We start from the raw sequence: 14104 nt of genomic DNA on the forward strand, positions 1-14104 counted from the left end.
TGGGATGGCCAGACACAAGGCAAGGGGGGATGTGCTGACTGGAGTGTCCTCGAAGCCTCTCTACGGAGCTGGCCGCCTGGCCGGCACCATCAAGTTCTCAGTGCTAGGAGACAGCAGAGTCAGCTCCACGGCAGGCAAGGGCTTTTGATGAGGGAACGGCATCTGAATGATAGATTAAGTCATTCATCAAACGCACAGCCTCTATAACCGCACACGGAAGTGACCTCTGAACGAAACGGAACAGCTTCCAACCACTGGTTTCCTTCTTCCCCACACACCCACCCACGGCTGGCAGCCAAGGACGGGCCCATCAGCCCTGCTGGGGGACCTGCCCGCACTCCTGTCTCCACCCTCATCCTTCCCAGTTGTAGCCACGGTGCTCCCACCTACCACCTGTATAATCTGAGGCAAGGCACTTGACCTTCCAGGCCCCAACTTTCTTCTCTATAAAATGGGGGGAGTAATGTGTTACTCAGCTGAAGGCAGAGGCGTGGGTGGGGTGACCCCCTGAGGTCACTTCCAGGTCTAAGATCACAGCCATGGTTCTGTCACCTCGTCTCTCCTTCGAAGTGACCAGCATGGCACGTCACTGCTGGAGCCTGCGTGACTCAACAAGGGTGCTGCCACTGAGGTTGGTTCTGCTGCCCTGCAGCGCAGCCCCCCACCCCCTCCGGCCAGCTCACTCTCACTTCACCAGAGAAGCGCTGTCCCCTGTGATCCCCTGAGGGCCATTCTGATCCCCGAACAAAGATTGGTGACTTCAGGCTGACATTAATGCTCTGGGCATTTTAACAAGGCCTCGTTTTCTCGAAACAGGAGAGACACAGGAGCTGCGGGGGAAATCTGCGGCCACAGGACGTCCACTTAAGGACACTGAGCTGCCAGATGCATTGGGCAGTGAAGATTCCCCTGCCCCTCTCTCTGTCCAGAGGTCTCTTTTCTTCCTTCCCCATTCCATCTCTGAGGTTCCAGATGTGTGGACCTTTGCTTCAATGGTACTTTTGGAACCTTAATCATCCAGCCAGTCAGTCAGGGATGCCACGTCAGGGTGGCCATCTTAGCTGTGACCCTCAGGGAGCAAGGAGGCCTTCAGGGGAACACGAGCCATGGATGATGGGCCTCAGGAATAGACTCGGAATCAGAAGAAACCCTAACATCCTCCCAAGAGGTGGAAGAGCTAAGCAGAGAAGGTTCTGGAATTGAACTGGAGTCCAAATCTTGCCTCTGCCCTTTGTAAATTATGACGCCCTGAGCGAGTTTCTTATCCTCCCCATGCCAGTTCAGCTGTAAAAAGAGATCATCGTACTAGCAACTCTTGGAATGGCGATGAGGATTCCGTGAACTGATGCACACGAAGGGCTCAGGACAGGGCTGGCACAAGGCAAGTGCTCAATAAATTCTAGTTACTATTGCTATTTTCTCGGCCACTCCCCGAGTCTTAGGACAAAGCCACAGAGAGAGGGAGTGGCTTGCTCATGACTTTCCGTCTGAGCCCAGAGCCAGAACCAGGATGCAGGGCTATGTGCTTACGACCCAGCCCTCTGCGTCCTACCTGAAGACCAGTCCGGACAGAGACACGGAGAGACAGAGACACAAAGTTTTTTCATTTGTTTCCAGACCCTCACATTCCCCCAGCAGCCAGAAAGATTTGAAAAGAAGAAAGAAAAAAACACAGCAACAAACTACTGGCCAACTATAGCTGCCGTTAGTGGGCATTTCATTGATAAAACTCCACGGAAGCCGTGCCGAGGTGTGATCACAGCCCCACCGCTGACGGAGTCAGGGCTGGATGACTCAGTACCACGCCATCTTGGGTGGATGAGCTGCCGCTTCGTGTGGATAAATGAATCAGCCTTGAATTTTCTTTGTTAAAGACTCCACCAAGGTGGCGACCTTCCCACAAGTGCTGACTGCTCCCAGAGAAGGTGGAGAGGGAGCAGGGAGCCCCCCAGGACAGACACTGGCCGGGGAAGGAGGATGGGGCTCTGGATTTTGTTTCCCATCAGAAGGGGCACTTCTCCAAAGGTCCCTGCTACCTGGAGAGTCCAGCCTCGTGAGCCGCTTAGCTCTTCAGAGCCGTCCCCTCCAAGTCTTGCTTCAGCTGGTCTTCTACCTGTCATGTCCCTCTCCTCCTGTCCCTCCCACCAAACCACATGCTGTGTTTATTTCCAGCTCTGGCCCTTGGCCATGATGTTCCCCTTGCTAGGAATGCCTCCCCCTCTTGTCCCTCCTTTGCATTCTCGATCAGTCCCGCATGTGCCTTCATCACCATGGGCTAGTGACCTGCAGGGGCTAAGAGCACATATTTTGAGCCAGTACTCCTGGGTTTGAATCCTGGTTCCATTACACCCTAGCTGTGTGAATTTATGTAAGCTATTCAACTTCCTGTACCTCAGTTTCCCCATCTTTATACAGGGATAATAACAGCACAGAGCTGCTATGAGGGTTAAGTGAGTTAATAGAGGTAAAGCCCTGTGACACTGCTCTTACCCACAGGATCAGTTATTCTCTCTTGTTGGCCTTCTGTGGAGGTTTGGGGATCTCCAGCTGGACTGCAAGCCCCTTGCAGAGAGAGTCTGGGCCCTCCCCTTCTCCTACCTCTCCCACCCAACCTAACACACAGCGGAGAGCACAGGGGAGACGCTGAGCTGAAGTGCACAGGACGCCAAGGTGCTGTGACCGACGCCTACAGTAAACGTGGAACAAGCAAACCCCTAGGCCAGAGGGGAGCAGGGGACCATTTGGGATGTCCAGAAGCCAAGCTCTCCACGGATACACATGTGTTATTGCTGGCCTTGGAGGTGGCCCCAGTGGAAATGGGATTGTGCCTCTATTTTCCTCAAGCCCTGTCCACTCACTGTCTCCTTAGATCCTGACACTAGTCCCGGTGGGGCCGGGCGAGGTGCCCGCCCTCCTGGTTATTCCGATGTACTGAGTGGGGCCCAGTGAGGCTGGATGAACTGCCTGGCCCTCTCACCACAGCAGCCCGTTAGGGTGCCTCCTCCCCTCTTCTGGTGCCCCCTGCTTCCCAGTCCCAGCTCCCCCGGCAGCCTCCCGGCATTATGGATCCCAGGCACCTCCATAATGAAGCGAGAGGCTGACTTCCTCTCAAAGAACAGCTTCTGCTCCCTCTTGTTGGTGCACAAGTACTTCTGCTGGGTGCACACTGCATCGCAGCCATAGATGACGATGAAGATGTTGGAGTCCGTCCCGGCAGCAAAGACGTCACTCGTGTAGAGGATGATCTCGTAAGGGACAACTGAGGGTGGTGGACAGACGGTGAAGTCAGAGGGGAGGTGAGAACAGAAAACAAACGTGGACAAGATCAAGTTCTTCATCGGCACCATGGCCCCAGGCCCCGTCACCGGGAGCTGCTGCCCAGGGACGTGGACCTTCACGTGGCTGCTTAGCAACCACAGGTGCAGGGGTGGGGGGAGACAGTGTCCTGTCACGCCTAGTGCCCACAGGCAGCGCCTGTCACCTCAGACCAGGGTCTCTGTGCCTCTCACAACACACAGCTGGTACAGCAGTTTGGCTGAAAGCACAGAATCTACTCTGACCGTCTGGGTGACCTGGGCAAGTCACAGGAGCCTCAGTTTCCTCTTCTGTAAAGTGTCCACCATGCTCCTTAGCTGTGGACACTATAAACAGGAGGATTATATTTCAGGGGGCAAGGGACCAATCGGATCAGCAGTCTACAGGGTGAGAATCCTTTCTCTTCTCACCCTCACTTGCTCCACACTGGCTTGCCCTCCTAACCCGTCCATAACGCATCTGGCCCTTGCTGGGTTGGATGTGGGTGGTGGAGGGGGGTGGTGGTGACCTTGTGAACTCCTAAAAGGGAGGTTGACCCATCAGTGTTGTTGGCAAGCAGCTTCCCGATGGGCACCTGCCAGCCTGGCTAGAGACCAGCACTGCCCAGTGTGTGGGTCACTGGCCCTTCACCTCAGAAACTCTTTGGGTACTTTATTAAATGCCCAGAGTCCCAACCTTTCCTCAGATTCTCTATGGGATCAGTCTAGTGATCCAAATATTTAACTCAGACTTTACACTGCAGTTTGAGACCAGTAGTTTAAAAGTGTATGTTGCTAACTACAGACTGAAATCCATTAGCAGGTTATGGAATAAATTTAGTGAGTCATCACCAGTATTTTAAAAAATATATGGAATTGAATAGAATCGAATAAAGAATATCACTGGACATCACACACAGGCTAAAAATTTTTTGTGACACTTGTTTCATATGTATATAAAGGTATATACAACTTACTCTAAGTCACAGCAATAAAAAAACATTGAAAACCCAGAGAAACAGTTTAAGTGGAAATCTACCCTATCCTGTGTTCTTGACCTCGAAAGGAATCACATTTAAAAGTCACCTTCTCACAGGTGGCCCCAACCTTCCCCAAATTTGCTCCAAAGCCAATGAATTTTCTTTTTCATTTAGTATGATGGTTACTCTGCTGTAGAACTATAACACCTGTATTAACGATAGCTGCCATCTGCTGAGTACTTGCCAGGTGCCAGACTCTTTACTAAGCGTTCTACCTTCCTCATCCCCTATAACCTTGACAATGACCTCCGGAGGAGATATCATTGTACTTTATTTTATAGATGGGGAAAACAAGGCTCATACAGGTAAAGTAACTTGCCCCAGATCATATGGCTGGTCAGAAGTAGAGCTCCAGTGTGAGCCCAGGCTTGTCTGACCCCTAAATCCTGTGTGGTCAACCTCTAAGGGTGCTGTTGTCGTGAATTGGAGGCGAATATTGCTCACTACCTACAAGTCACAGGGCCTATGGCCTACGGGGGTGATCGCCATTCCCACAATGGCCTGAACAGGGCCCTCACCAAGGTTAAGGGAAATAGGCCATCAGGCAGTAATAGAGGCAACTTCCTCTGAGGTCTCTTGGGTGTCTCCCTGGTCTAAGGCCAGGAGGAACTGAACTTTCCTGAGACTCTCTGGCAGCAGGAGAAGCCCTAAAAATATCTGGGCAGGAACAGCCCACCCTTTAGCCCTCATCCCTAGGCCTGAGCTCAGATTTGCTTCCTGATTTCTAGTTCTGCCTCTGCCATTGAGGAGCTGTGTGTCCTTGGGCAAATGGATATACTTCTCTGGGTCCTTTTCTTTGTCTGTGAAATGAGAGGGTTTGACATAGAATCTGTGGTTTTCAGATTATTTAACTGAATTTAATTTTCAGAACTTTTGTGGAGCTCTGAAAAATACATTAGGACAAGGGGCGCCTGGATGACTCAGTTGGTTAAGCATCCAACTTCAGCTCAGGTCATGATCTCACAGCTTGTGAGTTTGGGCTCCGTGTAGAGAGAGCTCTGTGCTGACAGCTCAGAGCCTGGAGCCTGCTTGGGATTCTGCGTCTCCCTGGCTCTCTGCCCCTCCCCCGCTCATGCTCTGTTTCTCTTTGTTTCTCAAAAGATAAACGTTAAAAATTAAAAAAAAAATACATTTGGGAAGAATGTTCTGAAAAAACTTGACTTTTTAAAGCTGAGGAGTAGATCTGGACGGCACGAATTGGGGAGCTGTTCCCTCTCATCCTTTCCTTTCCTGCACCAGCTGCCCTGAGACACCCGCTTCGATACCAGCAATCCCCAGAACACAGGCTTCAGCCTTAACGTGGCAGGACTCTGACGTTCAGGGCTCTATGCTACGTGGAGCCTGTAAATTCAGACCATCACAGTGGTCCACGTCCTAATTGCCCCATCTCTACTATGTGGGCAGCACATTTCAGTCGGCCAGGAGGCAGTGCCATCTTGCTGTGTTCTTTTGGTTTCACGTGTATTGGGCAGCCTTGATGAACTGCCAAATCTAGTTCTAAGCCTTCCAGGCCCCTGAGAATGACAACTGGCCACCACTCCTGGGACTGCAGCTCTTCATTCCTGGGAGCTCCCTGGCTTTGGGCCCTCAAGACCTTTCCCAAACAAGGAAATAGGTTCTGAGCAGCAGACCCTCCTCTCTGGGCACTTACTTGGGGAGAGGGGCACTTTGAAGCTGCCTCCACAGCTCTCTAGTCAGACAGGCAAGTCTCTCCTGCGCTGTGTGTGTGTGTGTGTTGTGTGTGTGTGTGTGTGTGTGTGTGTGTGTGTGTGTAAACTGAGTCTAAGACAAAGGGAATATGGGCTTGCTTTAGTATGAGGCTAGAGCTGAATGTATTCAAGGTCAGGCCATACAAATTCAGGCCTGTCCTAGGGCACGAAGGGAGAAACAGCTACTTCTGTCTTAAAGTGCCTCACCCAGTATGCTGCCAGCTCTATGTACATCTGTCAGGTCAGTGTGTCTGTCCTAGACTGCAGGCGGCTCCTGGGGGCAGTGTCTACATCCAGGGTTTGCTTTGTATATGCAGAGATTTTACTAGAGGGAAATGTCACTTTGTTTCAGGCTTTGGACCAGAAAATATGTTGATGGATAGGGTCATTTCCAGTTTAATTGCTTTAGGCAAAAAAAAAAAAAAAAAAAAAAAAAAGTCATCACTGAATCATATCATGTAATGATGAGCTGTTTGGGGGAAATCTTTTGGTATAGCTAATTATTTGGTTAGAAAAAAAAATTATATTCTCTGGGTTTGGTTCTGATTTTAGGACATTTAAACAGATTTTTATAGTTTGGTTGATTTCAGTTTGGTTCTCAGTACCTAGTATGTCCTACATGTAAATGAACGTTTAATCCATACTTTCTGATGACACTGGAAAGGAAGTGTCAAAACTTCACCAAATTGTTCCCTTTCCTCCCCTGCTTTAGCTGGTGAGAGGCCTACATTTATCATCTTTTCAAGTCTCCACCCTCCACTCCCAATCAGGATAAAATCTTACAGCAGTGATTTCTTGGTCACGTTACTGACTGGACTGAACACCGGTGATGGGGCCCATATGACTTCTCACAGTCAGACTTTTGTCTTTCTTCCCTTTTGGGTCTTATGACCATGTTATATTATTATCTCTATTTTGCAGATGAGGAAACAGCCCCAGAGAGGCCAGGCTCTCTGCCTGTTGCCACCAGCTGGTTTGGGGTAGAGGTGGGACTAAATTCTCTATTTCCTTACCGTGGATCCAGGGCACTGCCCACAGCCCACGCAAGGCCCAGGGAACTGGGGAGAGGAGGTACACCTGGCCTGGGGTTGGGGCTGGAGGAGGGGTTGGGGCCAAGACGGGGTAGTGGGCAATGGGGTCTGGGAGGAGGGTCAGCCATGCCGTGCACAGTTCTTACATGGCGTGTACAGCCTCGTCTGAAGCTCCGCGTGGAAGAGGTCCCTGACGATGGCACCGTCGTCTTCATTCTTCGCCAGCCAGCGGCCACAGGGGAATGTCATGCACTTTCCAAGAGACGGGGCGTCCACCTCTACCCAGTCTACAAACCAGCCTGGAGCCTTGCCTGCAGAGAAGGAGACACGGAACCCACCACGGAGCTCTACACAGATGGTTTACTGTGGGTGACCTCAGCCACTCCAGACATGCTTCCCTGCCCGTGGCTGACGTCTACAGCTGCACCCGTGCCCACGCTGTTCCTTTCCCTGATAGCGTTGCTAAATGACTCCTGTTGAAATGTGCACCCAGCTGAAGCTGGGTCACACTCCAGGCTGCTGTCGGGGAAATTAACAAGAGCAAAGGAGCCTGGGGAAGAGGTGACAGGAGGTGACGGCAAGCACACTGTCCAGGGTGGAAGGCACTCTAAAAAGGGAGCTCAGAGATGCCAGAGAGAACTCGTATTAATGGGGATTTTGTCATTTCACCCAGCGACAAGGATGACACTGTGAGCTCTCTGGCTTTTGGTCCTGGAGGATTCCAGGAGGGTCATTCCTGCCAGTTTCTGGTGCATGAAGGAAAGGGAAGTCTGTGAAGGACTGAGGGTCTTCCCTGGAAAAATGAGCGATCAGGTTTAAAGAAGGAAGTAGGAGCTGAGCAGAGAACCTGTCTCTCCATCCCAGGGGCTGGGAAGGTGGCCTCCTTCCTTAGCCTTAAAATACTTAAAGACCAAGAACACATGTCCTACTTCACTAAGAGAACAAACTTTGTCTGGCTGTAGTGTCAGTGGGTTCTGGGAAGAACGGACTAGATCCATGGTTCTCAAAGTGGAGTCCCCAGACCAGCAGCCTCATGTGTGCGAAGCAGAAATGCTCCGGTCCCACCCCAGACCTACTGAATCAATGCCTGTGTGGATGAGGCCCAGAAACCTATGTTTAACAAACCCCCGAGGTGGTTCTGTTAAGCAACAGAACCTGTCAGGAGCTCCTGGTTCTCAGGTCAGAGAACCACTGAGCTATACTGGGGATTCTCAAAGGTGGCTGCACAGTGAAACCACGGAGAGTAGGGGTTTTGGGAAGTCACTGGTGTCCAGGCCCCAGCCCAGGCCAACGAGACCAGAATCTTCTGCGTGCAGCTAGGGTTCCATTGGGTTGAAGGGTTTGAGGAAGTTGTGTCATCGTGGAAGGCAGATGACATTCAAGTTTCTTGCATATTCTTTCCCAGACCCACAGGGACCTGTGTGTGGGCCTTATATTCTTAGCAGAAAACAGAGGGGAGGGAAGCCAGACCTGTGTTGTCATGGCCAATCCTGACTTTCCACAGATCTCCCAGGTCCAGCGTCTCCACAGTGAAGATTTCGATGCTGTCCCTCTCAAACTTGTCGCTGTTGGTCTTGGAGGATTTCAGGAGGGTCATTCCTGTCAACCAAATGGCCCCCATACGACTGGCTGAACCTGAGACCTTTAAACCGAGCCGGACTACCCCTTTGGGTCCCTTCTCATAATGACCAAATTTTTCTAACTCCTAAAATTTAGAGCATGCAATTACTATCCACCGGGAACCTTTGCACATTTAACAATTTGGGGTGTGTGTGTGTGTGTGTGTGTGTGTGTGTGTGTGTGTGTCTTTTTAGTGAGCTTTGTAATTAGCCTTCAAGGTGTGTATTTTTATTTCCAGTTTGTATCTAAAGAAAAGGAGGCACACCACGAGGTGAAGTACTGTATTCGAGAGCATCCAGGAGAAAGTGGTGGGGTCCTAAGTCAGTTGACTGTGCCTCCACATCCCCCACGTTTTTCTACATGCGGAGGAAGCCAGGGACAGAACCAGCCTCCCCGTGCTCCCTGGGGTCTCAGCCTTGAACAGAAGAAGAAAGCTGGCAGGAGTCACGGATTAGAGACCAGTCACTGTTTGGACTGGGAGGCCCTTCATTGTGGTTTTGAAAGGTAAACGGAGTGATGCCTCCAGCAAGAGTACAAGACATGGCAAAAAAAGTTTCAGGAAGGCCTGGAGAAAGAATGACCACAGGATCAGGCACCATTACTTAAGGAGAGGACGCCGAAGGGAAGAGGATGCATATGGCTTCCAAACACTTCTGGGGTGGTAGACAGAGGAATGAAGACGGGAGAGGGGACAGGGGGCTCTCTGCCCCCTGGTGTACAGGAGAACCGACTTAGTAAGCTTTAGGAAGAATCTCTAAAGGAACCAATGTTTACAATCCAGGTAGACAAGTCACGTCGCATGGAGATTTTTAAGAAAAAGGGAATATGCCTTCCTCCAACAGCACTAGTTGCATGCAATCTGTCAGGACACAGAATCCGAAGCAGGCTCCAGGCTCCGAGCTGTCAGCACAGAGCCCGATGTGGGGCTCGAACTCATGAACTGCGAGATCATAACCTGAGCTGAAGTTGGACACTCAACCTACTGAGCCACCCAGGAGCCCCAAAATGGATACAGATTTAAACATAAGACCTGAAACTGTAAAACTCCTAGAAGAAAACATAGGAGAAAAGCTTTGTGACGTTGGTCTTGGTAATGATTTCATGGATATGACACCAAAAGCACAGGCAACAAAAACTAAAATAAACAAGTGGAGGAAGCGTCTGGGTGGCTCAGTCGGTTAAGTGTCTGACATCAGCTCAGGTCATGATCTCAGAGTTCATGAGTTCGAGCTTCATGTCTGGCTCTGTGCTGACAGCTTGGAGCCTGGAGCCTGCTTTGGATTCTGTGTCTCCCTTTCTCTGCCCCTCCTCTGCTCATACCAACCCCCCTTTCAAGAATAAACAAACATTAAAAAATTAAAAAAAAAATAAACAAGGAGGATTGCATCAAACTAAAAAGTTTCTGCACAGCAAAGGAAACGATCAATAGAATGAAAAGGCAACCTACAGCATGGGAAAGAATATTTGCAAACCATATATCTGATAAGGGGTTTATTACCATAATATCCTACAACTCAATAATAAAAAGCTAATTACCCAATTAAAAAATGGGCTAAGGACGTAAACAGACATTTCTCCAAAGAAGACATACAAATGGCCAACAGTATATGAACGAAATGCTCATTGTCACTAAGCATCAGGAAAATGCAAATCAGAACCACAACGAGATCTCACCACACACCTGACAGGGTGGCTGCCACCAAAAATGAAAAGACAATAACTGTTGGTGAGGATGTGAAGGAATTGGAACACTCGTACATAGTTGGGGGGAATGCAAAATGGCGTCGTTGCTATGGAAAACAGTACGAAAGTTCCTTAAACAATTAAAAATAGAACTACCATATGACCCACCAATCCCACTTCTGGGTATATATCCAAAAGAATTGAAATCAGGATCTTGAAAAGATATTAGCCCTCCCATTTCACTGCAGCACTATTCACAATAGCTGAGATGTGGGGAAAAAAAACCCTAAATGTCCATTAACTGATGAAAAGATAGAAAAAAATGTTGATATATATACATACAATGGACCACTCTTTGGCCTTAAAAAAGAAGGAAATTCTCCAATCTGCAACAATGCGGATGGTCCCTGAGGACATTACACTGAGTGAAATAAGCCGGACACAGAAGGACAGATATAGCATGATTCCACTTATACCAAGTATCCAAAATCGCCAAATTCATAAAATCAAAGGCTGGAATGGTGGTTCCCAGGAGCTGGGGAGAGGAGAGGATGGGGAGTTATTAAGCAACAAGCGTACTTTCAGGTTAGTAAGATTAATGAGCTCCAGAGGCCTGCCATACAGTCCATACCTACAGTCGACAGTGATGCATTATCCATTTCAAATTTGAGAGGATAGAGCACATGTTAAGTGCTCTTAATAAATAAAATAAAATAATAAAATAAATAAAACAATAAAATAAAGTAAAACAACACAGGGGAATTCTTCAATTATTTTCTTTGAAGAGAGAAAAACAGAGGCATGACCAGGATTTCCTTGGAAAGTTCTGCTGAGTCTCCTAGTCTCCCCGGGGAGGAATGTGGGTGAGTCTCGCTCGGCCCCATGCTGCGTTCTTACCAGTGTTGTCTTGCGTGCCAAAGAGCGTGATGAAGACGTTGGCATCTGTGCCTGCGTTCTTCTTGTCCCCAGTCTTTACGGTCACTGAGAATGTGGTAGATTTGTCTGCAGGGACAGGAGTGTGGAGAAGTGAGTGGCAGACTGCCCCTCTCACGGAGGGAGGAGGGAGAAAACGTACTGAGTACATTTCTACATGCGTGGTGACCATTTCTAGGAATCCCTTTACTTGTAGCATGTGTTGTTCTGCAGTTGCCTGTAGTCTGGAAACTTCCTCAAGGCAGAGATGAGGTCTCCCCGCCTCCAGCTCACATAGGAATCTCTCAATTAATAGAGTTGTAGGATGTTTAGGGGAGACTTGGGGTGACTGAGAGTCGGAGCCTCATCAGCCAGGAGCCTGGTCTGACTTCTCCACTGGGAAGTTTTAGGGATGTAAGTTTCAAGGAAGGGAAGCATCCTAGAATTCTTGAAAGTTCATTCTTGCCCTTGACAAAAATGTATTGAGGGCTTATGGTGTGCCTGGAGGGGAGAACACAGAACTAAATCGGAGTAGGCTACAACCTATTCTAGTCTAGTCTAGTCTAATCTAGTCTAGTCTTATTCTATTCTACTCTACTCTACCCTACCTATTCTTATTCTATTCTATTCTATTCTATTCTATTCTATTCTATTCTATTCCATTCCATTCTGTTCCGTTCCGTTCTATATTCCATTCGATTCCATTCCATTCCATCTCATCCTATCCTATTTCATTCCACTCCATTCCTGACCATAGCTCCATGCCTAGTCATGCGCTTTATACCCAGCCTTATGCTAGGCATGTGGGAATAGGTCTCCTCACCTCCCCATTCTGGCCATGGAGGGATAAGGGCAGTACAGACACACTGCCAGAGGAGGGGTTGCTCAGAACCCACAGGGGAAGGGAACATGGAGACCGAGGGAGGGAGGCTGGAGGGAAGAAACCAGCTCCAGTTTAGGAAACCTTTCTGCTCCAGGGCCAGGTTGTCAAGGGGGTTGTTGTCACCACCTCCCCCGGCCCCCTCATCCTCGCTCGGGGGCAGCACATAGGACTCATCCACTGGCAACAGCTCCCGGGACAGCTGGCCATCATCCTCCTCCACTGCCAGCCAGCGCTGGCATGGAAAGTAGTACCTGTAGGAAGGGGAATGAGGAGAGTTTAGGAACGTCTCTTAGGAAAGGTTTCATTAAAGAGCAGTCCTGGGCTGCAAAATGACAGGCCCTCAGAGGCCCCAACACTTCCCTATCTGCCCCCCATCCAAAAGCATGGCCCTCCCATCCTACCCAGCCTGGGGGTCACCCTATGAGAGTCACTTGCATGGAGCAGAAAACAAACATGGGGACACGGTTTCAAGACCCCCCATTGAAAATGGCTGCGTAAGAGTTGCCTGGAGCATATTAAACCTTCACTCAGGGTCATATTGGAGGTATCTAGAAGAAGTGCTTCCAGGGACTGTGCCAGCCTTTTCTAGAATTAACCTGGTAGCCAAAGCCACTTTAGCAGAGAGTATTGTACATAGTAGGTGTTCAATACCGAAGGGTTGAGTAAATGGATTTTAATGGAATGATACCCAATTATGCTTCTGGAAGATACAGAAAGTGTGGCTAAGGAATGGCATAGCAGACAGCTGGCACCATGTAGGCAAGGGAGGTCCACGTTAGACTCCTCAGTGTAGAGGCTGAGCCCAGCTAAAATGAAGACACCTAAACAAAGCAAAGGGGGGTCCAGGGATGATGGAGGTAGCAACATGAACTAATTAAGGACTCGCCTCTGGAGCCAGACTGGGTTGGAATCCTGGCTCTGCCACTTATAGTCATGCGACCTTGAGCCAGTTTCTTTACCTCTCTTGTTAGGGTTGCCAGATTTAGCCAACAGAATCACAGGGCTCCTAGTTAAATTTGAGTTTTCGATAAGCAATGAATAACATTTTAGCGTAAGTATGTCCTACCCAATATTTGGGACATACTTATACTAAAACATTACTCACTGCTTCTCTGGAATTCAAATTGAACTGGCCATTCTGTATTTTACCTGGCAACCCTACTTTGTGCTTCAGTTTGTCATTCTGTAAAATGAAGATCATATTGCTTATGTCAAAGTTGTTATGAGGTTTACGTGGGTTAAATGTTTTAAAGTGCTTATAAAAATGCCTGGCTCTCGGTAAGAATTTGCTAGTACTATTGCTGTTGTTACTCTTATTGTACTTCCCTGTTTCTCCCCTGCCCATGCCTGGGGTCTCTGGAGCTTGTGGCCTGGACAGCTGGCCTTGGGCCCCCAAGCTCCCAGAACAACTCAGAGGGTTGGTGGATGCAGCCCATGTCTAAACTGGGGCCATTCTACCCAATCTCCACCCCTTCCTGCCAGACTGGATGCTTAAGATGCATTCAGGGACTGATCAGAGTCCCTGAGGAGAGAAGGAAGTCCCTCCTGGAGAGGAGGGAGCAGTGTAGGCTGGGGGTCTCATCCCTGTCAGAGTCCCACATTCCTCTAGAGACATTATTGCCTCCTAGCGCCAACACTTTAGAGAGGCAGAACCTCAGCCCACACACGGGCTCACACGGGGTGCAGAGGGGCAATTCTGTGTTCATGGACACGGATTCAAAGGGTGGGAGGAGCTCAATCAAGGGCAATATAGATTAAATTGCCTTTAAATTAGGGTTTAAGGGAAAAATGTATATTGTTCCACTTTCTAGTCTTTAAGTTATGAATGGGAAAGTTACATTTTTTATTCAACCAATTAACTTATGAATAATAGGCTTTGGCTCTTAATTATGGCCAATTAAAGGAGCCACAGAAATAAAGAAAAGAGTGGGGT

General features: G+C 49.0%; 1 protein-coding gene across 1 annotated transcript in view; it reads right to left on the bottom strand.

Moving 5' to 3' along the window:
• The window catches only part of LOXHD1 (lipoxygenase homology PLAT domains 1), a 159809-nt gene that overhangs the window by 44795 nt on the left and 100910 nt on the right, over positions 1 to 14104 (bottom strand). Inside the window, exons 22-26 of the mRNA XM_045457288.1 lie at positions 12253 to 12422; positions 11274 to 11378; positions 8544 to 8672; positions 7220 to 7384; positions 3078 to 3259 (exon numbers count right to left, since the gene is read on the bottom strand). Of these exons, the coding sequence (XP_045313244.1) occupies positions 3078 to 3259; positions 7220 to 7384; positions 8544 to 8672; positions 11274 to 11378; positions 12253 to 12422 (751 nt within the window). The remainder of the gene's footprint in view (positions 1 to 3077; positions 3260 to 7219; positions 7385 to 8543; positions 8673 to 11273; positions 11379 to 12252; positions 12423 to 14104) is intronic.

The sequence above is a fragment of the Leopardus geoffroyi genome, chromosome D3 (assembly GCF_018350155.1).
Source record: "Leopardus geoffroyi isolate Oge1 chromosome D3, O.geoffroyi_Oge1_pat1.0, whole genome shotgun sequence".
NCBI lineage: Eukaryota > Metazoa > Chordata > Mammalia > Carnivora > Felidae > Leopardus > Leopardus geoffroyi.